Below are 24,666 nucleotides of genomic sequence, written 5' to 3'. Positions count from 1 at the left end.
ATTCAGTGAGATGACTGTGTGGGGTAAGAAAGCTGTCCCTGAGGAAATGTCAACCAGAGAGTGAGGCACAGGATTTTAGGGGGGCACAGAAGAGGCAGCACTACCTCATGCTAAAGAACCTGAATTTAAATTCTAGTCCACAAATGCAATTTTTAAGACCTCAGATTTCAGTCCAGAGGGAGAAAATGGATTATCAGTACCACATCTGGACATATAGATGGTATCAATATTTTAATTGTAACTGTCCCAAAGAAACAGAATTGTGATATCCCAACAAAGATTAAAGCAGTTAAAAAAAAGAATTTAAATTATAAGAATTTTTTTTTTGTCTAGTGTGTTGATGATGGTAATGCACTTCAGAATATAAACTTCTAATCTTTTTGCTGGCTTCTGCAAATAGGGTTGAGGTTGTTTTCATTTTGTGTTATCAACTCATCAGGGATATTGGAGAAAATTCAAAGAAAGTACTTAGATCTAAGACAAGATTTGCAAGGAAAGTGTGAGAATAGAAAAGAAAAGAATACAATCTTTGAGGAATAACAAAGAAAGTCAGAAGACAAACTTCATTTAAAGCGGTAATTGGATGAACTATAACAGAGCTGGGTGGTTGTGGCACATGACTTTAATCTCAGTACTTAGGAAGAAGAGGCAAGTGGATCTCTGTTGAGTTTGAGACCAGCTTGGTCTACATGATGAGTTCCAGGCCAGCAGGGGCCACATAGAGAGACCCTGCCTCAAATATGTATGTGAATATTTGAAGTAAGGATGCAAATCAAGAAAAATGATCTGAAGTTTTCAAGGTGAAAACCTAACTTTTTGATTTATTTAAAATTATAGGATAAATCACCAAAACTAATATGAAGCCACAAAATGGGAAAGAACTTCCAAAACATCTTTTCATATTGGATTCTTTCAAATAATTCTGTCTGCTAGCAAGCATTTTGATATATTTATAAGGAGACTACTTTACTAGTTGTAATAAATAATACATTGATATGCACTGTATTACATGGTATATACTAATCCTATTTAATTTCTTCATCACTGTCCTTCATGTACGTGCTGAGTACTTACTATTAACCTATTGCTGGCTTTCCTTTACCATGTGCAGCCAATCTATCTATATTTATTATTAATATTTGTGTGTCCAAAACATTTCCTCCAATAAAATAAAAAAGTCTTTCTTATTACCAGAAAAGGGTTTGTTTTTTTTTTGGGGGGGGGGGTTTGGTTGGCAAAAATCTAATACTTTGTAAAAGATCATTAATAGTTAACTAGTTAATAATGTCCAACCTGAGGTCTGACCTTGTTCAGGAGCCCTGTTTACTATAGCTTTGTGATCAGAATTAGTTTGCATACTGTATTTTCAAAACACAAAGCTTTATGGGTGTTTTCATTAAATACAACATTCTTAAAAGCAACCAAAACAATATAAAAAAGGTCCCAACATACCCCACAAAGAAACCTCACCTCCTCTTGTCCACTAATCTCACTCAGCTACACTGTGCTGCTGCCTGGAGACGAGTGATACAGCTATTATCAAAGAACGTCTTCAGAGATATTCCTCGGTCTACAAATTATACATATGTAAGTAAATGTATATGTATGTGCGTGTTTGTAATACATGTCTAGTCTTAGACAAATAGAAATAATCTTAATTTCTTGTTTTCTTTTTAAATTTAAAAAATAAGTATCAATAAGTGCAAAAGTATATTTTAAGGAATGTTTTAATATCTGTGTAATGTTCATAGTAATTTGTAGAGGCAAATGTATTCTTTGTAACAGATCCTAATAACCCATTGAGTAGAAGGGGAAGACATGGCTTTTATAGTCTTCCTCTTGATGATGGATATTATTTTCAACCTTGGTATTTACAAGCAGTGGTATGATGAATAAAGTGTTTGTAAGGAGAAGACTTGTGCATTTGTAATTTGTGGCTGTTTCCCCTGGACTGCGCTCTTCCTTCATGGAAATCAGGCTTGAGCCAATCCTTTTACATTTCACTTTGCTCTTGTTTGTTTGTCTTTTACCTTGCTAAAGTGTGTTAAAACAAAGATGAATGTCATTAGACAGGTAAGTCTTAGGTCCTCAGCCATGTCTGTGAGGCATGAATGTGTAGTCAAACCATATTTACCACAGGACAATGTGGCTTAGTCACCCAGTTCAACCTTGTATGTTGACTTCAGACATAGAAGATCTACAACACAGATAAAACTATATGGTCTAAATATTTTTTTCTAGACTTGGATCCAAAGTTTAAGTCTCTGCTCCTTACCTTAGTTTCCTTCTGGTTACCCTTCCAAATATTTCATGATTCCTAGTGATAACTTGGGCCATATTATGGGGAAGGTGAGTATTTTAAAATATAATTATGGATGCTGAAAAGACTTGAATAACATTGCATGGACCATTAGATTATCTTTGAGTTTAAACACTTTAACTAGAAAGGGGAAGATTTAAATCAACCTAGTGTTATTTTAAGGAGTTTAGTCAAAAACAGGTTGACAGAGGGAACATTTTACTCAAAATGTGGTCTTAAGACTTTATGTGCCCTCCCAAGAAAGTTGTTGATCTTGGCTGCAAGAAATTTCAAGTCCTAACAGAAAAATGGCACTTTTCTGACAAAGACTAAGCATATACTTTTATACAAACATAATTACATTCTCTCTTAGATTGCATTTCTGAAAAACATAAAACAATTCTGTTTCAGAAAGAAATGTGACTTCTCACACTGAAAAATCATGAAATTTCCATTTACTGGTGTTAATGGACTTTTCCTGAGGAGATTTATAGCAACGCCTCACTGATTCCAAATAGAGACCAACAGATCAAAGATAGGTAGGTTCCCACCCAAATCTAGCTTTGATTAGCCAACGAATTGACAGGGGTTGTTTAGGAGAACATGGGTAGGCAGCCCACCCCAGCCTCAGATGACACAGGAAAGCTTCACCGTGGAGATTAAGTCTTCACATGATGGGTGATTACACACAAAAACTGTATAACCAGTTCTTCCTGCAACTTTCATGTGTCTTCACATGGAAAGGTCTCCTCCCCAGCAGCTGCTTGCCAAAATTACTGAGCCTGGGAGAGGGACCCTCTACATTTTATGAGTTCCTTGTGAATTATTTGAGCCTTGTGAGTATCTACCCTCACTCTGTTAGGGGAGGTTCCCACCCAGAGGAAACAGCAATGTGACAGGTGACATTAAAATAATCATTTTTATAGATTTAAAAGTTAAACTTATTTTTGAGAAAAATAGTTTTATAGAACCCAATATAAAATTAAGAATAATTTTATAGAACAATAGTTCTAAAATTTGTTCAGAAGAAGATATACTGGTGTTTTGTGATCACAATGTGAAATAGATTGATAGTAAGTTCAGGACATACTTATAAATTATGGGCCTTCAAGAGACACAGTAATATAATAGATTGTATCACAATACAATTGGTGCTAAATTTTTAATTAAAAAATCGTGGGAGAAAATCTATTGAGAAACCTGTATCTGCATATCTATATATCTAACTATATCTCTTTTTTTTCCTGGAAGGCATAAACCTAGCTCATTGAGCAATCATATTTAAAAGAGAAGCAATTCATTAGGAAAAAGGATGCCTCTTATGGACTGTTGCTCTGATAAACTGTTACTGGAGAGCAAGCTAGTAGTTACTACTGCAGAATTGTGTCCACAGCTTTGGGACCACTGACTCTGCTCTGCCTTTCATTTGATAAATATTTATGTATTTTATAATGCTCAATAGAACATCACAGTGAGCTGAACTTTCTAGGATAACTTGGAAGTAAAATCACATTTGTTGGATTCCCAAGAGACTAGTAATTCTAGGCTATCTCTGTAAACCTTGGTGGATTTCACTTGATATCTTATAAAGGTATTTAAAAACAAAATCCCAATATCATGAAAAAGAAAAAGGAGGATTATAAATGAGGGCATTAGATGTCTTCTGTCATGCATTAACATGGAGCCGAGAGTGTCTCTTTTTCAGTGTTTCCAGGGGGCTCTACTCTTATTGAGCACCATCCTTGCTGCATGAATGAAAAAAAGAACCATTCGGAGCTGCAGTCCAGATTGAAACATAATATAATGCTAGCATTTGGGAGCAGGTGACAGGAAGATCCCAAGGTGAAGGCCACCCTGCATACAGAGAAACATATAGACCCCAAAACAAACAGTAAGACAAAATTTAAACCCAACCAAGAAAAAATAAGCAAGAGTGAGAGATGTAGCTCAGGGGTAGAATGCTGTTTTTCATGCACAAATTTCTGGGATTGTTTATCATAAGAACCAAAGAACAAAATATTCAGTTGTTTTTCTTTTTTGTTTTAAATGTGGTAATTGTTAAAAACACCATGAGGTTGTTACTCATTACTCTTTGAAACAACCCTCTGGCAGGCCATCACAGGAACTTCTTTATAATCTCTGGTGCTTACAGATTTACACTCAACTTTTCTTACTAAAATATTTCTGGGATGAATGCTAAGTGTATCTGCATTAACATAGGTGCATTGAAGACCTTCGAAGACCACCAGACCACATTTGTACTGAAATGAGGGGGCTAATTGCTTATGCAAGAGACAGAGTATTCATACCTGCAGGGGCCCTGGGCAAACAGATGTCAGAGAGAACAACCTGTAGGATTTCTGTTTTCTTTGGGTGACTTGAGAGTGAGTCTAAAAATGGGGTGATACACCCTGGGCTGGAAGTTATCAGAAGGCAGAGGAAGTAGGTGCCTGGGTAAAGAAGAGTGGTTACATACAGGATCCTGGGACTGCAAACAAGCAAATAAACAAAAAACTACAATAACAGAACATTCTTGTAGTCATTTATTCCTTAGTAACGGGTGTGTTTGTTGTTTGTGCATTGCACATCCCAACCTCATGCTTGAACAAGATTTGACGGGGGCTTTACCCTGTCTCATTTTTATTGTGGCTTGACAATGAGCTTGTCTTACTTTGCTATCCTGTGCAATTGCCAATATCTAATGTCAAGCTCCACAGCTTCAGTGCTTCTGAGTATTGGGTTATTCATTTTAGTTTTTTATTATAATTTATCACAACTGTTCTGGTGAGAGGAATAGAGAAGAGTGGCTTTTTTACAGACTCCAGTCTGTATGTGGCAGATCTGTCTCCACCCAAGGGACATCTACTCACCTTCTTCACTATCTGGAAAAGTGAACCAAAGAGGTAAGACCCTGGGGAGCTCCTGGAACCACATCTCACCTTTCTGTTGCCTTTGTTGTGTTTATCTTTCAGTGGGCAAGATCTGAACTGTGAAGCCAAAGTCACTGTATATTAGTTAAGACACTTTCTTGGCTACATCTTTTCTCTATGAGGGGAAGACATCCTAAAAGAAAACTACTTCCCTTTTCTTTTGTTTAGAGACCTCAAAAATGTCTTCACAGATGGTTCTCCTGTCTGTTCCCAAATAAACCTGGCTCCTAAGCAGAGAGATACATATAACAAACTTGAAGGGATGAGCTGAGGTTAAATCCTCACTCATCCATACTGTTAATATGTTGTCAAATCTTCCTTAATTCTGCCAATTAGAGATGTGTTTAAAGGATTAAGACCTTCAGAAGGAGAGGATAAGAGAAGGAGGCCAGAATCAGGGGCTGTAGTTGCATAGATGGGGTGAGGGAAAGGGGTCCTGAGGAAACCTGAAGCAAAGGTCAGTTGTATGTCAGCAGTAATCTTATTCATCTTTGGGCTGTGGAGGAGTAGGTATTTATCCAATGAAGAATAATATTTAATTTTAAAAAAGTATCAGTTTATTTGAATGTATCAGTTTGCTTAGGACTTCTTAAATGTTTTTTTCATGGTTTGATAAGTTACTTAGAATTTTTGTTCGCTTCAATATGCTATGCCTGAGAAATACTGTGAGGTTTGGTTGGTGACCTCTGGTGGTTAAAATGATAATTACATACAATGACATATTTCAGGAAAATTTCCAAAGTCAGCGTTTCCACAGAAAAAGCCCCAATCACAGTTTCTGGTTTGAATTAAACCTAACGTATGTGAACAGAAAAGTTCTGCACCACAAGAACAATGTTGGCACAAAATGGCAGAGACATGGACCTTAGATGGCCCACAAACCCAGTGCACTTGCCTGTACATGACCAGAGGTCAATGCCCAGTGTCTTCCTTTAGCACTGGCCATCTTAGTTTTTAAGAAAGGGTTTCTTTCTGAACCTTAAATTCATCAATTCAGCTAGGCTGCTGGCTAATGACCTCTAGGGATCCACCTGCCCACATTCCCCCAGTGCTGGGGTGACAGGTGACCTCCACTACACATGCTTTTGTGGGGGTGCTGGGAATCCAGACTCAGGATCTCCCACTTCTACAACAAACACTCTACCCACTGAGCCATCCCCTGCCTCCTGGATGCTGGAACTTAATCACCATTACCTTTTAGACTCTTTGAATCCCAAGATCTCAATTCAAAGGCTAGAGTAGGGTGCCCCTAAGTGGTTTTATCAAGGTCCAAATAAGCATCAAAGTTGCATTGAAAGCTGGGGAAGCATTTGGACTTTGGGGCTTATGTAGTGAATCAGGGACTCCACATTTCAGCAAGACATGTGATGCAGAATTCACTGCAGAGGAAGAGGAAAGGGATCTGTTTCCTGGGCACTTAATCAACAAATGACTACTACATGTCTTAATACAATGGTGTTATGCCTTAAGCACAAGGCATCTCCATTTCACTGGCATGGAAGAACTTTTTACACCATTACAGTCTTCACTGTGGTTATCTAAAAGTAAATCTTTTGTAGTTTTCCCCCAGAAAATGAAAGGGCAATGTGACAATTCTCTGTCTCTTGCCCTCTCAAGTCAGCCCAAGAGCACCTCCATTGCAGCATTCTTTGCCACTGATCTCGGTTCTCTTCTTATACGCCTCACAGCCAGGCTAATCATTCCACCAACTTGCCATGCATTTTGTCTAGTATTTGCTTGAATTGCCTTATCTTTCATGTAATGTGACATCAGTCAGGGTATTTCATGTCTGTCTCCATTTCCTCTTTTGTAAAATGGGAATCTAATTCTAGACTGTTTCATAATTGTTAGAATAAAGCAAAGCATCCGGTGTAATGCTTGATGTTGGCAAGCTTTCCAAAGTGATTATAAGTATTACTTCACACCTGGTTTTCCACCATGAACCACACATCTTATTCTTATTTTATTGTGGATATACAGGTTTTATAGTCCTTGGACACTTCTTGAAACTTTTTGCTTATCCCTGAGTAGAAACCTGATCATGACACTTGATTTTACACCTCAATCATTTACAGGAATCATTATAACTTTAAAATAAATGTGCTTTGAAAATATAAGTAAACAGTAATAATATCCCTTCTTTTGGAAGTAATCACTAATGGAAAATAAATCTCTCCACAGGCCTTTTGGATATCGTTAAAGAAGAGGTAGTGTAAGTTTCTGTCTTATCATGAAACTGTTATTTGAAGGACAATTAAGACTCTGTGTTGTTCAGCCAGTACATCTTATAACAGGGCTGCTCATATTTTTTATCCTGAAGTCTATCTCATCTCTAAAACCTGCCCAACTTCCAGTTTACCAAAGAAAACCTTTTATAGTTGCTTGGAATGCTCCAACAGATCTATGTTTGATAAAATATAATTTTACACTGAATTTGAAAATATTTCAGATGATTGGAAGCCCCCGGCTCAAAGATGGGGAACAAAATGTTACTATATTTTATGTCAACAAATTGGGATATTACCCATGGTACACATCAGTAGGAGTCCCCATCAATGGGGGTCTTCCCCAAAATGCAAGCTTACAAGTACACCTGGAAAAGGCTGCCCAGGATATTAATTATTACATCCCTGGTGAAAATTTCAGTGGACTTGCTGTAATAGACTGGGAATATTGGCGCCCACAGTGGGCCCGGAACTGGGACTCAAAGGATATCTACAGACAAAAGTCAAGAAGACTTATTTCTGATATGAAAGAGAACATATCAGCTACTGATATTGAATATTTAGCTAAAGCAACTTTTGAGAAAAGTGCAAAAGCTTTCATGGAGGAAACTATCAAATTGGGAATCAGGAGCCGACCCAAGGGTCTTTGGGGTTATTATTTATATCCTGATTGCCACAATTATAATTTTTATGACACAAACTATACTGGGTCATGCCCAGTAGAGGAAGTTCTGAGGAATGACGAGCTCTCTTGGCTCTGGAACAGTAGTACTGCTTTGTATCCTGCTATTTCTATCAAGAAATCCTTAAGAGATAGCGAACGCACTTTGCACTTCTCACAATTTCGGGTACATGAATCAATGAGGATCTCTACCATGACATCACATGATTATGCTCTGCCTGTATTCATCTACACTCGGCTGGGATACAGAGAGGAACCTTTGCTCTTTCTTTCTAAGGTAAGACTCTACTTGTCCCATAGTGGAGGATTTCCACTACATCACTATAAGAAACATTTCCTTGTTAATTATCCCTTTGAAGAATACCTGGTTAGTGTAAAGCTAGTGTCTTATTCTTCCTTGAGTACTGGTCTACTTAGACTCTTCCTTTATGGAAATTAAATTTTGTTATCTTGTTTGTTAACATTGTTTTAAAAAGACATAGCAAGGTGGGAAAGAGCTAACATACGAGGCTAGCAGCTACTGAATTCCCCATGACTGGTTGTTGTGGGTGAGCGGGTTAAGAAATTAGAGAGTACATTTCAAAATGGGATTGTTCGCTCATACGTGTAAAAGTAGAATGAAAGACATTCCTGCTTCTGGCTTCACAATTTCAAATACAAAGAGAGGAGAATCTATTTTCTTTTAAATACAAAATACCAGCTTTTACTAAGGAAGCTGTGCCCTTGCCTGCAATGGTTTAAAATCATAGTTCATCTAAAATCAGTTTTAAAAGTATGAAACAATCACAAACTGGCTAAAAGTGTGTAAACCTGTAAACGGAGTCATCTTAGGTCCAGTTGCCTCTCTGATCACTGCTAATGGAAAGCTAGAAGTGTGGTGCGGGCTTGTAAATTCCATGGTAACCATGAGTGGTTTTGCAAGCCAGGTTAAAGCTCCGAGAGAACTGTCTTTGTACCTGGTTATTTTCACTCAAGTTACATGTGTTGCCAGAGATCTCATCTGTTCCAGGAGAGTAACCTTTAAACAGGGCCAACTTTCAGAAGTTCCAGTCATTTAAACAGAAACTTCCAGGAAAAAGAGTAGATTTGGGTACCAAAGTATACATTTTTCTGCACCAAGAAAACTTGAAACTTGTTTCAGCCATCCTGTTTATGATGCAATAGCATTTTACCATTTTCCTTACCTTGGTGAAGGGTTTGAGATATTTCAACAGAGGCATTTCTTTTCAGTCCTCAGTGATAAATTTTGGTTGACTAGACTGTGCTAAAAGACAAAAGATGTTCTGATGTTCTGAGTCTTGACATCCTCAGGTGGATGCTTAGGAAACGCACTGGCCTGGGCTTTATCTTGCATGTTTATGTGAAGGAGAAACAGTGCATCTGAGGGAGGTATGGGAAATGCTATGCCTTCACTACTATCCAGAAGGTGAAAGTCGTCACTGTGGGGTGAGAACAACACTGCTCAGAAAAATCAGCTGTGAATATTGAATCAAGAGTGGCAACAGATCATTTCTGGGAGGTTTGGAAAAGTTATCTAAATTTTTACAGAATAATCTCGACTCTGGCATTGGAAGTGAAATCATAATATATATATATAATTATATTTTAACTTCATATATATATTTGTATATTTAGCTTAATAATGTTCCTTTCTTCAGTTGTGATTAATTTATTTTTAAAAATAAGGAACCATGTTCATCTGGAAAGGCAACTCAGTGTGTTGGTACATTCTGCACACTGCACATGGCGTAGGTAACTTTTTTTTTTAATAACAATAGCTCAGAAATGCTACTATCTCCTCTCAGGAAGGTAGCACCAGTTTTTGGGCCTTATCTCATCCTAAAAGGGCAGCTTCTTTTTGAGTGTTTAAAAACATCAGCATACATACACCTCTGCACTCAATCTACCAAAAAATCTACTCACAATTAAAAAAGAGGTGATATTCATTTGACCCAAACTCTGAACGACTATGAGGGGATGCACACATACAGTTAGGATGGGTAGCAAATCTCTTACCTTTTCCAGAACCCAGTGTCTCAGTTCTTGACACAAAAACAGAGGGTCAGGGACACTATCACCTACCACACTGATCTAACAGAAGTATGATAAAAAATCAAATGAGAAAAGGTATGTGAAAATTTGAATCACTTCAGAAATACACATGGAATAGCTATTATTTTAAAACAAGTATCAAACCCTTGCCCTTAACCACTATCTAAGAATCCCAGGCAGCAGTCATAGCTTGGGGAAATAATACAGAAGCAGTAACATCTCATTCCACTGGGAGGATGGCCTGTACCACCAACATATAAATTCAATCTAGACATAATGTGATGTTGTGCTCTATAAAAACAATGAAAGCTGTTCCTGTGGCTGAAGATTTAAATTGTGTGCATGTGCGTGTGTGTGTGCGTGTGCGTGTGCGTGTGCGTGCGTGTGTGTGTGTGTGTGTGTGTGTAAAATTAGTTTCCCTGGCAACATGTAAAGTATGTCTTTAGCAACTGTTATTCCATATGTCTCCCACTAGTAGACTACTTTCTAACATAAATTCTGGTAAGCACTAGGGACCAAAAATCAAGTATGGAGGAAGATTCCTCTAGGTATCCTACCTTTTACTTCTTTTATCTCCCTTACAGATATACAATGTAATTTGATTATATCCACCTTCCACTTTGCCCCTCAATGCTCCCCATCATCCCTTCCATACATATACCTCCCATTTTAAGTCCTCATTTTTAGAATAACACATTTAGTACAGTTAGTGCTACCTGCCTGTACATGGGTATGAGGCCATGTAATGGAGTATGAGCAACTTACTAGTGGCCACACTTTCAAAGAAATATGATTTCCTGTCTATCCAAAAACCACCAACAGCTCCTAAGGAAGGAGTGGAAACCACATGAGCTCCCCAACCAGACTAGAATTTTAATTAGCTTGATCTTAAGCAGGCACCACAGCTGCTGAGAGTTTATGAATGCAATAGAAACACCATGTAGAGGAGGAGGCAGTATTTCAATGCATTTCTTCTCACCTACCAGCTCTTGCATTCTTTCTATCCCCAATTCCTTGATGTTACCTGAATCTCAGAAGGGTAGAGTATGTGCAGGGTTGATATGATGTCCCAATGAAGGCTGATCACTCATAGACTCTTATTCTCAGCACTTTAAACCATTATGAGTTTGTTTGAATCACTGCTCACTGAAAAAAGAAGCTTCTATGACCAAAGTTAAGAATAGCACATATTTATGGATATAATAAATACACGTGATTAAAAGCAGTTTGACAATATGACCACTTAGTAAAATTGCAGTCATAGGTATCGGTCTAGGGCCTATGACCTTCCCAGTTACAGGCCTTAGATCTGGTTTACATTGCTAGACCTGAATTCCCTCTTGTTGAGTGGGCTACAAATCTAAGCACAAAGTGGTTGATTACCCCTCTAACAGTTGTGACATTATTGTACCAGTAGGCACATCTGGTCAGGGTGGTAAGTATTGTAGCAGTATTACTCAGTACTATGATGGGTGCCATACGAAAGCTAGCTAGCATGGATGGAGGAAGTTTTCTGGTTAATTTCAGATTGGTTTCTTTTTCTTTGTCCTGCAACCGAAGTACTTATTAACTTCTGAAACACTGATTGAATTTGAGAATCATGGGCAAAAGTAGAGGCTAGACTGGGACGCAGAGGCTCATTTTTGCTACAGCCACTTTGTTCCTTTACTTCTCTGTTCGTGTGATACCATCTATGAAGTCCCACCTCTTAGGTGCTCCCTGTATATTCCTGAAGGCACCTTCTTGATGGCTTCCTTAGTGCCTTTAGTTTTCTGGTCCCCAGACCATAGCTTGTCTATGATTCAATTATCACCTTGAACTCTACCAGATGACAGTGAACTATTGTAAAAATAACATTTTTTTTTTAAAAATGTTACCACCCATTTATCTTTGGTCAAAATGTGCTTGAAGACTTGCTATATCTTTAATCTGTTTCAATAAACCCTCTCTCATAAGGACACTAAGGGAGTGACATACTTAAAAGAAACTAATATAACCTTGGGAGTATGGCTGTCAACACATAAACCTGTAGCTTCCATATTTAGTGAATGTAAATCAATGACATAAATACAAGATATAAATGCCATTTCCCATTCCTCCTTTGATAAAGCCACCTTAATCATAAGCAGGCTCTTGGAGACTTTCTTCTGATCACACTGTGTGACTCTCTTCTTGCTGGTCTCAAGGTTGTTTCAAAGTCAGTGGTCTGAGTTTTTCATACTTATGCTTTTGAGTCAACAGCTATACATTCTGCAGTTTGCAATCTGGGCCATGCATAGGTGATTCCTCTTCCACTTGCATTCACCAGACTGTTGACAGTTTTCAAAATCCTTTTATGTACATCATCTCATTTGAACCCCAGAGAACCTCCCCTTGTTTTGTGGGCTGTCTGATATTATAGTCTTGCAATATAGAAATGGGTATGAACCAGAGGCATAAATCAATTCAAACTTAACTCTCTTTTCACATTTCAAAAATGCCCAGAAAAATATCCATAAAATCTGTTTAAAGATGGACATTGTAAAATTGTTCATTTGAATGATGGACTATGGAAGTGTCAGACAAAGAGTAATTCACTAGTTATTGATATTATGATAAGGGAGCCAAATTAAAAAGTTTGATTTTTTTTGCTTCTATTTTCTTCCAACTCACCATTTACTATCACCTAACTTATGAAAATTATCCTTGGAGTAAAAGGTAAGTGTTTAGTGTTCTGAATAGAGGAAGAATACATTATAATTTAATAAGCTAGGAAACCAGCACCATAGACCTAACTCCTATTTTCCCCTTTCTGTTCCCTTGGTCCAAAATCATCTTTAGGCACCAAGATAATCTTTAAATAATAAAACACAAATTCTTCCTTCTGAAACCTCTATTTCCTTTACTTTAACCATATTAGGAGAAATCCTTGAGGATTTGTCATTGCTAGATGAGACATAGATAAACCCCAGAACTTTGAAATTAAATATAGATTATTTCAGGGGCCAAATATAAAGGCTGGACAAAGCGCCTGGAGACACAAAGCCACCTGAGAGACTGTGCTGGTGAAGCTCCACAGATGCACGTGGCAGATTAGAGAAGGAAACTGAAAGTCTCAGGAAAAGGAAAATCTTTGGATTCTGTTTATGCATTTATACATATGGCTAGCTTGTGAGCAAATGTCCCCAGTGAACTTTAAATAAACAGCTGTTGATGGCTATTTATATACTAATTATTTAAAAAATAATATCCTGTGTAGCACAAATTTTAATTGGTCTTAATAAAAACCCAGAGACAGGTATTGGGGTAAATGCTGAAAGATTAGAGTAACTAAGGAAAAAGCCACAGCCACCTCTCACCTCACCAACTCCTCAGCCAAAAAGGACTGAGTTCTTTTCTCCTCCTGCCTTGTATTTCTTTCTCTGCCCAGCCATATTAATTCCTGTCTCTACTTCCCTAGTGCTGGGATTAAAGGTGTTTGTGCCTCCCAAGTACTGGGAGCAAAGGCAGGAGAGTCCAAGGGCTGGCTAACTAGTGGTTGGCTTTGCCCTCTGATCTTCAGGCAAATTTTATTTGTTAGAGCATACACAAAATATCACTACAATCCGGCCTATTAAGATGTAATATTTTTCTTTAAAAAATATATTTATTTATTCTTCTCTAATATATTACATCCCTACTGTAGTCTCCTCTCCTCTCCACTCCTTCTTGTCTTTCCCCACATCCTCCCCTCTCCTGCAAATCCACTCATCACTCCCCCTCAGTTTCCCTTCAGAAAAGGGCAGGCCTCTCAGGGATATCAACCAAACATGGCAGATCAAGTTGCAATAAGACTAGGCACCTCCAGAGTTCCAGAGCAGTGAAGGGTACTTAGTGACACTCTGTCTAAACACACACACACACACACACACACACACACACACACACACACACACACACACACACAGTTGTATATGATCAGAGAATATGATTGCGAGCATCACTCTATCTCACATTTATGTCACTCTAGGAAAGCAGAGGGTGATAATCTAGGGAGTATTTGGGCTCAGTCTGAAATCTTAATTCCTGGTGAGCTGATTTGTCTTCCAATGACTAATTAACTTTGTTCTCTTCCCTCTAGCAAGACCTAATTAGTATCATAGGAGAAAGTGCTGCATTGGGAGCTGCAGGCATTGTCATTTGGGGAGACATGAATTTAACTTCATCTGAGGTAGGTCGGTACCTCCAGGGTCTATTGTTGCTGGAGGGCTTCTCTCCAGGTTCCACCAAGCCCCACAGTCCCACAATCCACGTATAAAATAATCACTCAGATGCTTATATTACTTATAAACTGTATGGCCGTGGCAGGCTTCTTGCTAACTGTTCTTATATCTTAAATTAACCCATTTCTATAAATCTATGCCTTGCCACATGGCTGGTGGCTTACTGGTGTCTTTACATGTTGCTTGTCCTGGCGGTGGCTGCAGTGTCTCTCCTCCTTTTTTCTGTTTCCCTAATTCTCCTCTTTCCTTGTCCTGCCTATACTTCCTGTCTGGTCACTGGCCATGAGTGTTATATTTATATAGAACGATATCCACAGCACTTCCCCTTTTCTTATTTTTTTAAAAAGGAAGGTTTTAACTTTAACATGGTAAAATTACATATAACAAAACAATTATTGAGCAAGAATTGCAGTTACAATATTAAAGAAGATGTCCTATCTATCTTATATTTGTGAGTTTAAGGTTTTATATCTAACTTATCTTTTATCATAACTGAGGAAATTACAACTATCTAGTCTTCAAACACATCAAAGACCTCAGAAGGATATAATATTACTTGAGAAATGGGAGAAGGATGTAAGCAACTTTTGGGAGTCTTGCAGGGTAGACAGAGACAGCTGACAGCCTGGACAGTCATCTAATGTTCCTTTGTAAAGTTGGGGCATCTGTCTTTAGCTCACAGGGCTAGAGTCTCTCCGTCATTTTTTTCAGTGTCCTGTAGAATATCTGGCAGTTTTCTCTCTGAAGCAGGAACCTGAAGGACCATTTGTCAAGCAAAGTTTAGTGGTCATCCTTCCATGGGTCTTGCATGTCCAGTTGATCAAGCAGTCCAGGCAAGAACAGTTTCTTGCCTAAATGGCTATCTTTGCCAAGGTGAAGATAAACTCCATATGGAGTGTCTTTGATGCCCATCCTCCTCTCCGAAGTAAATCCAGTGCTACCAGGAGCAGACATGTCTCATTGTCCAGAACGTCTAAATTTTTAAAACATTTTAAATGCCATATTCTGTAGGTCTTAGAAGTGTTTGAAGACTACCTATCTATCTGAAATATATCTATGTATACCAAGAAGACTTACCTAACATGGCTATAAATATGATTATCATAGATGATTAATTATTAATCTATTTCTTAATTATCCATTACAATTTTAAATGAGTTACATAAACATAATACCTCAAGCAAGAATAGAAATATATATACAGGATAACAAAATTAACTTTTAAGTTTGTATCAATAAACTAAAATTTTTACCAATGTAAAACATTTTAAGCCAGGCAGTGGTGGCGCACGCCTTTAATCCCAGCACTTGGGAGGCAGAGGCAGGCAGATCTCTGTGAGTTCGAGGCCAGCCTGGACTACCAAGTGAGTTCCAGGAGAGGAGCAAAGCTACACAGAGAAACCCTGTCTCAAAAAACCAAAAAAAAAAACAAAAAACAAAAAACAAAAAACAAACAAACAAAAAAAACATTTTAAACATAAACTAAAATCTATACCAATGTAAAACATTTTAAACCAGTTGTTCTTTAAAAGTAGGTTCATTAATCTACCCTTTTTCTTATCATCTCTATATCCTATATATCTATATCATATCCCCTTTTCTTTTTTAGAAAGAGATTGCATTTATAACCAACCTGTTTTAAATAAAAATATTGGTTTTTTTTCTGTCTCACACCAGAGGGCTCTTCTGATTGGTTCACAAGAATCTCTTAACCATTTTTTTTTTTTAAGCAATATGTCTGGGTTTAGATGGGGAGTGAGCCAATTCCACCTCTAAAGCCAGCTTGGTATATTTGGGAATTTGGGTGTAGCATCTCTTACTACTTCCTGCTGGAGGGGGGCGCTGTATTTTATGGGGACGCAAAGAAAATTTTAGGCCTATGGGGTAGTCCTTGAGGCTGTATTGTGGGAGCCAGTTGCCTTGAAACCGTTCTAGATGTTGGATCATCTGGGCCATGGTGTCATCGGAGATCTTTCAGGGGGTCTTGGCTGGTCAAACTTGATGTATCTTAATCTGGAACAAATCCATAGCCTCTGGCTTTCTGTGGAAACAAAAGCAGAACCTCTTTTCCAAAGCAACATATCCTTAAATCCAAATTTTGAAGTCAAGGTACCTTTAAAATATACATATTGGTTTAATTCAACATCTTTTTCAATCAAATGTTTTTTTTTTTTTTTTTTTTTTTTTTTTTTTTTTTCGAAACAGGGTGTCTCTGTGTAGCTTTGTACCTTTCCTGGGACTCTCTTGGTAGTCCAGGCTGGCCTTGAACTCACAGAGATCCACCTGCCTCTGCCTCCCAAGTGCTGGGATTAAAGGCGTGCGCCGCCGCCGCCGCCGCCGCCGCCGCCGCCGCCGCCGCCGCCGCCCGGCTTCTATCAAATGTTTTTTTGCAGTTAAAAATCCCAAAGACGGGGCCTGGAGAGATGGCTCAGTGGTTAAGAGCACTGGCTGCTCTTCCAGGGGTCCTGAGTTCAATTCCCAGCAACCACATGGTGGCTCACAGCCATCTGCAATGAGATCTGGTGCCCTCTTCTGGCAATAAAGTCAATAGAGCACTCATACACATAAAATCAATCAATAAATAAATCTTTAAAAAAAAAAAAAAATCCCAAAGACAACACAATCCAGATTCTCTGTGTAATATTCATCTGTACGTGGCTTTTTTATATTAATTTTTCTTTTTTTTTCTCTCTTTCAAGCCTATGTATATTTTACACACATTGTAAACGATTTTATCTGAATCAGTCTTATTGTGAATCTATTGCTTTAAACTGCAGTGTTCTAAGACTGAAACAGCGCTGTGGCTGCTGGCAGACACCTCATTTCCACCATACTGCTGGTCAAACGCAAACGCCAGGAACCCGCCAGTGTTCAAACCCGCGTTTTGTGGTGTCTAACTGCCTGTATGAGACAATTGGTTATTAAATATTCTCAGGTTTAAGGTGGAAACTTGAGCCATTGGATGCCATTTGTTGCTGGAGGGCTTCTCTCCAGATTCCACCAAGCCCTGCAGTCCCACAATCCATGTATAAAATAATCACTCAGACGCTCATATTACTTATAAACTGTATGGCCATGGCAGGCTTCTTGCTAACTGTTCTTTTATCTTAAATTAACCCATTTCTATAAATCTATACCTTGCCACGTGGCTGGTGGCTCACTGGTGTCTTTACATGCTGCTTGTCCTGGCGGTGGCTGCAGTGTCTCTTCCTCCTTCCTGTTTCCCCAATTCTCCTCTTTCCTTGTACCGCCTGTACTTCCTGTCTGGTCACTGGCCATCAGTGTTTTATTTATATAGAGCGATATCCACAGCAGTCTATTGTTCTGCTTTCCTGTAGAGATCACTCTAATCAAAGATCTCAGTATTCCCCTAGCAAGCCAGAGTTAGGGCAAAAGTCAAAATCAGTACTTAGGACTTACATAGGCCTAAAATATTCACTGTAAAAAGACAGTAATCATCACACCGATATTTGTTTGATATGTATCATGTGCTAAGAGGTATGGTTTTTTGTGTGTGTGTTTGTTTTGGATCTGCTCACTTACTGGTCATGTCAGCTGATGACTATTCATAGACAAAGAGACAAGAGGGGAAATCAAACAGCTCAGTAGCTAGTCAGGCTAGTTAGTAGTAGAACTGTTATTATCCACTATAGATTTTTGAGGTTGGATTCCTTGCATTGAATCACTACATGAAATATTGTATCCTATCTGGAGAAGTAGAAAAAGATGCTAACTTTTAAATCTCCCTAGTGGAAGTATTTTTTTCCCTAAAGAGAAGCCAGCTAGAAATTGATAGCCTTTAAAACAAGATTGAGGTATCTTTTAAAATTTCTCCCAGCTGAAATAGCATTCACTTCAAGAAATCTTCTGGCTTTCCTTAAGCCACATTAATTGCAATCTACTATTTATCTCCAGTTGTCCTTTGTTTATCTACCCAAAGTATTACTATAACACATCCAGGCAAAAAGAGAGCTTGCTTCCTTCTTCCATGTCCTTCGTGTAGGCTGCCAGCAGAAACTGTGGTCCACCTCAAGGATCCAGATTAGAAGTGGTTCTTCCCACTTCAAATGATTTAATGGAGAAAAAAAATCCCTCACAGGTGTGTGCCCAGTCATTTGAGTTTTAGTTAATTCCAGACATAGTCAAATTGATAATGAAGAATAGCCATCACATATATCTATGAGCATTACTCAGAGAGCCAGAGCTTCAGCTGCTGTCTCATGGCTGTTGAGGAAGAGATTCATCAGGAAATAGTATACACAATGGAGGTGTCATTTATGTAGAACATGTTCTAGAAAATACACACAAATGACCTAGTGTTACCAGCTTTCCTGTATCTAGCTGTGTAGGAATATAGAACCCACAACAGGTCATGTTTAAGTATAAGTCACCAAGAAGTCCAGAATGCCATAGGTGGGAGGCTCTACAATAAATCTGAACTTGATGACTCAGATTTTCTTAACACAACCGGAAAGAACAACTCACCCTAAAAGACAGCCTATAGCAGCAGCTCTGGCGTAGATTCTACTTTGTGTTTGGTCATTCTTTCTCACACTACTCATTACCTTGAGAGCCAGGAGGAAAAGAAAACAATGCATGGATTGAAGAAAGGCAAGAATCTACATGTTGACTCAGGCCAGCTTGTTAGTTCAGTTACTTTGCCTTATTGAAACATCTCCTGGCCTTTCTCATTTCCGATCTGAGACCTTTGGGTTATAGTAGAGTCCAAGAGTTTACCCACTAGGACAAAGCCATCCAGTTTTAGCCCAGTCTCAACAACTGTCTTTTGGGTCTAAGATATCTGATTCAGGGTTCTTTGTTTTTGTTTTTGTTTTTAAATACCTTTTCAGGAGAACTGTTCAAAAGTGAACCACTTTGTGAATTCTGATTTTGGGAGCTACATAATCAATGTGACCAGAGCAGCTGAGATGTGCAGTCACCACCTTTGCAAGAATAATGGGAGGTGCATACGGAAGACATGGGAAGCACCCCATTACCTCCATCTGAACCCTGCAAGTTACCACATCGAGGCCTCTGAGGATGGGGAATTCATAGTGAAGGGAAGAGCATCAGAAGCAGACCTAGCTGTGATGGAAGAGAATTTTCAATGTCACTGTTACCAGGGCTATGAAGGGGCTGATTGTAGAGAAACAAAGGAAGCCGATAGCTGCTCTGGGGTTTCCCTTTTCTCTAGCTCAGTAATAACATTGTGTCTGCTAGTTCTAGCCAGTTATCAATGCATTCAGCTGTGACATGATTGAGTTTAAAGGGAATTGTGTCCTCTTAAGTAGAGTGTTAGGGAACAGATGGATTTCATATTTTTTTTCTCTTATGGGTTCCTCTGAGAGGTACTATAAGTCAACATATGTGTCACAACATAAATAGGAACCTATTACTTTATTTGCTACACTTTGGTTAAAAACCAGATGGAGGAGAAAATAATAATGTATACTGTTTTCTTACTTGAATATTTAAAATGTATTTAAATCAAATTTTATTCTTTTTCTAATTGTATAATGAATACAAAAGAATATTAAGGTTATGATTTTCAATGACATTTTCTAGATAGAAATTTATTTAAGGATGGACTACAAGTAGTCACGTGGTTCAACAGATAGGGTCACCTCAGTCATGACCTGGTCAAGTAGGTCATCATAGAAGATGAAATTCAGGGTTTTTGTGCCAACTCAGCCTCACCTGTATCTGCTTCCCCACTGACCTCACAGAGGGCAGTGCCAACCCAGCCTCACCTGTATCTGCTTCTCTGCTGAACTCACAGAGGCAGTGCCAAGCCAGCCTCACCTGTGTCTGCTTCCCTGCTGAACTCACAGAGGGCAGTGCCAACCCCAGCCTCACCTGTGTCTGCTTCCCTGCTGAACTCACAGAGGCAGTGCCAAGCCAGCCTCACCTGTATCTGCTTCCCTGTTGAACTCACAGAGGGCAGTGCCAACCCAGCCTCACCTGTATCTGCTTCTCTGCTGAACTCACAGAGGCAGTGCCAAGCCAGCCTCAGCTGTGTCTGCTTCCCTGCTGAACTCACAGAGGGCAGTGCCAACTCAGTCTCAGCTGTGTCTGCTTCCCTGCTGAACTCAAGGAAGACTGGTGTGTCTTCTTAGAAGAGTTCAGGGAGCCGCTTCCAACTCTTTACAAAGGTCTCTCTCAATCATCAACCTCTTCCTTCACAGACCCTACCAGTCTTCATACCGAAAAATGATTGTCCAGGCCGAGAGTGCAGTAGATTCAAAAGCTCAAGCCATGTTAATAAAATGCAGCTGGTGACTTTTGAAAATGAAATTTTTAATGAAAGAGATTTCATAAATGACACTTAAGAGGTGCTGTTGAAAAAAAAAAATCCATGAGAAAAATTAGCTATTTTTGTATCCCCTTGCTCCCCATATGACTTTTGAGTAGTAGATTTGGATTTAGAATCACTTTGAACCTGATTTGAATTATATTTTTACTACCAATGTGGTGCTATAAATCTTAAAATTCCCCTTTATGGTCTGAATTTTGGTAATATAATTTTTACCTCAGCAAATTATTCTGGGGATTAAATACAGCAACCTGTTTTGCACTCTTGGGTTCTTAGTACACTTAGCTGTCCAGGATAATCTTGTGATGACTAAAACAACAGGAAAGGTAAAGATAAAAGAGTCAAGCTATTTCCTTCTGTAGCCAGGGACCACTTATAATTACTTATGCATTGTGGTGTGACCTTGAGAGCCGCTCTCAGGGGATAGGATTTTCTTATCATAATGATAATTTAATAGGAATAATGACTCAAGAAAGATATGATGCTGATAAAGAAGGAATGAAAGTTGATGCCTTATCCTCTTTTAACTCTTTTCACTTCATAGCTGTCTGATGGTGGTGCTTGTCTTTCATCCCAATACTGGGGAGGCAGAATCCAGAGGATCTTTGTGAGTTTAAGGCCAGTGTAGTCTTACAGAGCTAGTTCCAGAACAGCCAGGGCTATACAGGGAAACCCAGTCTCACAAAAAGCAAAAACAAACAAACAAACAAACAAACAAACAAACAGTACAGTTGAGGGTCCCTGATTGTTAGAGGTCATTACATTGTGAAAGTTTAATTCTGAAATGTACCATATAAACAAACAAAGCTTTCATAATACCGCGAATGAGAGGTATGATTATATAGTAGATTATTCAAAAATTAAATTAATCTTTTACATCAAAGACAATGTGATTAGCATTATAGAACATTCACCAAATTAAAAGAATAACCAAAGAAATCACCAATAAACACTATACTACACATTGGTAACTTTTGGTGTAGTCTTGCCTAATACATCTTGTAAAATGACTTTTATATTGTTGTAATCATAATATATATATTTTATAAACTGTGTGTTTCAATTAATGATGTGAGTGGTTTTCATAATCATTTCATAATCTTTATGCAAATTATTTAAAAATCGTTTTCTCTTCCAGGGGAGGGATTGAAAGTAAGCAAGTGATTTAACACTTACTTTTATTTTGAGTTAGCATCTAGGTTAGTTAGGCTGGCCTGGAACTTGTTATGTGTCTGTGAACTGAAGTGTCTGGAAGAAGATATACCTATGTCAAAGATTCTTACAAGGTTCACTGACTAATTAGAACTTCTGAGATTGTGAGGAGCTGGAGTGTGGCAGGCCGGAAACTAAAATATATTGGGCTATTTTTAGCACCCTTAGAGCCATTCATTGACTATCTAAGTGCTTGTGACTATAAGATAAATATTTTTGGAAAGTATGTATGATGCAGAATAGTGACACAATGTACTTAAGACAGAGAAGTGTTGAGGCCTTGAGCCTTTTCTTCTGAAGCTCAAATGAGCTATCTTTTCATCTGATCTCAACAGAAAATACCAAGACATATTGACATTGGTTCATTTACTTATTATCATTTTGCCAACTTCTACAGAAATGTCAGTTACAATACTATTCTGTCATCATGCACCCCGAAATTATCATTTTCAACTTAATTGAAAAGGAACTGTTAAGTCAACTGAATGATCAACTAGCAGTGCTTCCATTTGGGCATCTTAGAGAAACATCAGTTTCTATATCTAAGATAGGGCCTGTACAATGTGACTCTGAAATGGCTGATAACACAAAGCAAGGATACAATCCATGATCACCAGAAGAGCATTAGAAGCAGTCAGGAACCAATTTAAAGATCCATCCATTAACTGGACTGGGCCCTCTGCATAGAAGAGACAGTTATGTGGCTTGATCTGCTTAAGGGGCCCCCTGGCAGTGGGATCAGGATCCATTCTTGGTGCATGAGTGGGCTTTTTGGAGCCCAGTGCCTATGATGGGATACCTTACACAGCCTTGGTGCAGGGGGAGAGGCTTGGACCTGCCTCAACTGAGTGTACCAGGTTCTGCTGACTCTCATGGGAGGCCTTACCACTTTGGAGGAGGTGGGAATGGCGCACAGGGGGTGGGTGGGGTGGATAGGGGGAAGGCTGGGGGTGGGAGGAGGGAGGGGAGGGGGACCGGTGGTTGGTTTGTAAAATAATACAAAGTTTCTTAATAATAATTCCTTAAAAAAGGTTCACCCATTAAAATTCATTACCAATCAAAATAAACGACAACACACACACACACACACACACACAAAGCAAAGAAAAAGGAATCTCCTGCTGCCAACAATGGAAAACGTTAGTCACTAAAGAAACAGCAGTTATGTGTTGAAATAAATGGAGCATGTTTACATCCATGTAGTCAAAATAATGCCATTATGTAGGCATTACTTTGTCCCACCAGCCTGTTCCCTAATAAATGCATGGAGATTTCTTATTAATGATGAAAGCTTGGCCAAAAGCTTAGGCTTGTTTATAACCAGCTCTTATAACTTAAATAACCCATTTCTATTCATCAACACGCTGCCGTGTGACTCAGGCCTTTTACCTCTTTTCTTGCATGTGTGTTCCCTCTTGTCTGCTGGCGACTCCGCCCTTCTTCCCAGAGTTCTGGCTGGCTGGCTCTCCTGCCTATACCTCCTGCCTGGAGAGTGGGCATTTAGCTTTTTGTCAAACCAATCAGAAGGCGACTTGGCAAAGACACATCTTCAGAGTGTACAAAAAGATTATTCCAGCCGGGCAGTGGTGGCACACGCCTTTAATCCCAGCACTCGGGAGGCAGAGCCAGGTGGATCTCTGTGAGTTCGAGGCCAGCCTGGACTACCAAGTGAGTCCCAGGAAAGGCACAAAGCTACACAGAGAAACCCTGTCTCTAAAAAACCAAAAAAAAAAAAAAAAAAAAAGATTATTCCACAGCACCATTAAAACAAAAACCCCTTTCTTGGCTACGTTTGAAGAATGTGAGGGGACCAACTTATTACTCTGAAACCCGGTAAAAAAGAGAAAGAATCAGCCACTTACCCTGCATTTCCTACACAATTATAATTGAGGGCAACCAAATTGTGGAGGGAAATTTATTTTTTTCAAGACAATAAGTGAAGAAGGCATGATAAATTAGAATATAAACATTTTGAAGTCATTATTGTTACTCTTCTCATCTTTGTTGTTTAGTGCGTGAAAACATTGATAGCCAGTGGCTGCTAGTGTCCAAAAAGGAAGTTCACCAAAACATTTTACATCATTTAGTCAAAGTGGGGAACATCAACAGAGAACAATCCTTCTCAAATCTTTTATCAGGCTTCAAAACCTAGCTGAGAAACTAGTGCCTAAACACTTACCTCACTGGAACGACAGTTCTATCAAGGAAAAAGAGTCAGGGAAGCCACTGTGGAACAATGTATACAATACATAATGTATAATTTCATCAATTCCTGAATATTAAAAACTATCCTAAGCCTTGAATAGAAGCTCTGTTATAGTATCAAAATTATAAATGTGTAGCATAAGGGTTTAATAATTAGAAAAACATATTTGAATATTGGTGGATATTAGTATTACATGGTTTATGTGCCAGCGAATTAAATACATAATGGTATAGCTGCCTTTGTCTTCGCTGGTACCAAGAACGTGAACAAATTAGAATGTTACCAAATAGCTAAAGTGGATATTTCATTCTCTTTGAGTCTCCAGGAACATTTCTTGCTTGCTTCTAGTATAAAATTTTAAGAGTCTGAATTAAGGCATTTTTTTTTTCTTACATTCTGAGGCAAGAATGTAAAAGCCTGTAGCTTGTCATCAGGACTTATTCTGCTACATTAAGCTGCCTAGTGTCATGATTACCTTGCTGTAACAGCCTAATCAAGACATTCAG

The 24,666-nt window shown here is 38.6% G+C and overlaps 1 protein-coding gene across 7 annotated transcripts; it reads left to right on the top strand.

Moving 5' to 3' along the window:
- Nucleotides 1-1,446: 1,446 nt before the first annotated feature.
- Nucleotides 1,447-21,534, top strand: Hyal4 (hyaluronidase 4). Of its 7 annotated transcripts, XM_076566139.1 has the most exons (7): nt 1,450-1,587; nt 2,242-2,349; nt 2,711-2,838; nt 5,053-5,202; nt 7,411-8,413; nt 14,288-14,377; nt 19,280-21,534. In XM_076566139.1, the coding sequence occupies exons 5-7, from the start codon at nt 7,460-7,462 to the stop codon at nt 19,679-19,681; spliced, it is 1,446 nt and encodes a 481-aa protein (XP_076422254.1). In that variant the 5' UTR covers nt 1,450-1,587; nt 2,242-2,349; nt 2,711-2,838; nt 5,053-5,202; nt 7,411-7,459; the 3' UTR covers nt 19,682-21,534. The 7 variants fall into 7 exon arrangements, with proteins under 7 accessions (XP_076422255.1, XP_006988462.1, XP_076422253.1 ...); XM_006988400.3 differs by lacking the exon at nt 2,242-2,349 and having other exon boundaries at nt 1,448-1,587; nt 5,097-5,202; XM_076566138.1 differs by lacking the exon at nt 2,242-2,349 and having other exon boundaries at nt 1,448-1,587; nt 5,091-5,202.
- The last annotated feature ends 3,132 nt before the right edge of the window (nt 21,535-24,666 follow it).

The sequence above is a fragment of the Peromyscus maniculatus genome, chromosome 3, assembly GCF_049852395.1.
Source record: "Peromyscus maniculatus bairdii isolate BWxNUB_F1_BW_parent chromosome 3, HU_Pman_BW_mat_3.1, whole genome shotgun sequence".
NCBI lineage: Eukaryota > Metazoa > Chordata > Mammalia > Rodentia > Cricetidae > Peromyscus > Peromyscus maniculatus.
The sequence above is the reverse complement of the archived record's forward strand: the minus strand, read 5'-3'. Positions and strand labels throughout refer to the sequence as shown.

Coding starts and splice junctions, on each gene's coding strand:
- Hyal4 (XM_076566140.1), top strand. CDS start 7,460: ATGAAACTGTTATTTGAAGGACAATTAAGACTCTGTGTTGTTCAGCCA. Junction 8,414..14,287: donor CTTTGCTCTTTCTTTCTAAG/GTAAGACTCTAC, acceptor TCTTCCCTCTAG/CAAGACCTAATTAGTATCAT. Junction 14,378..19,279: donor TGAATTTAACTTCATCTGAG/GTAGGTCGGTAC, acceptor ATACCTTTTCAG/GAGAACTGTTCAAAAGTGAA.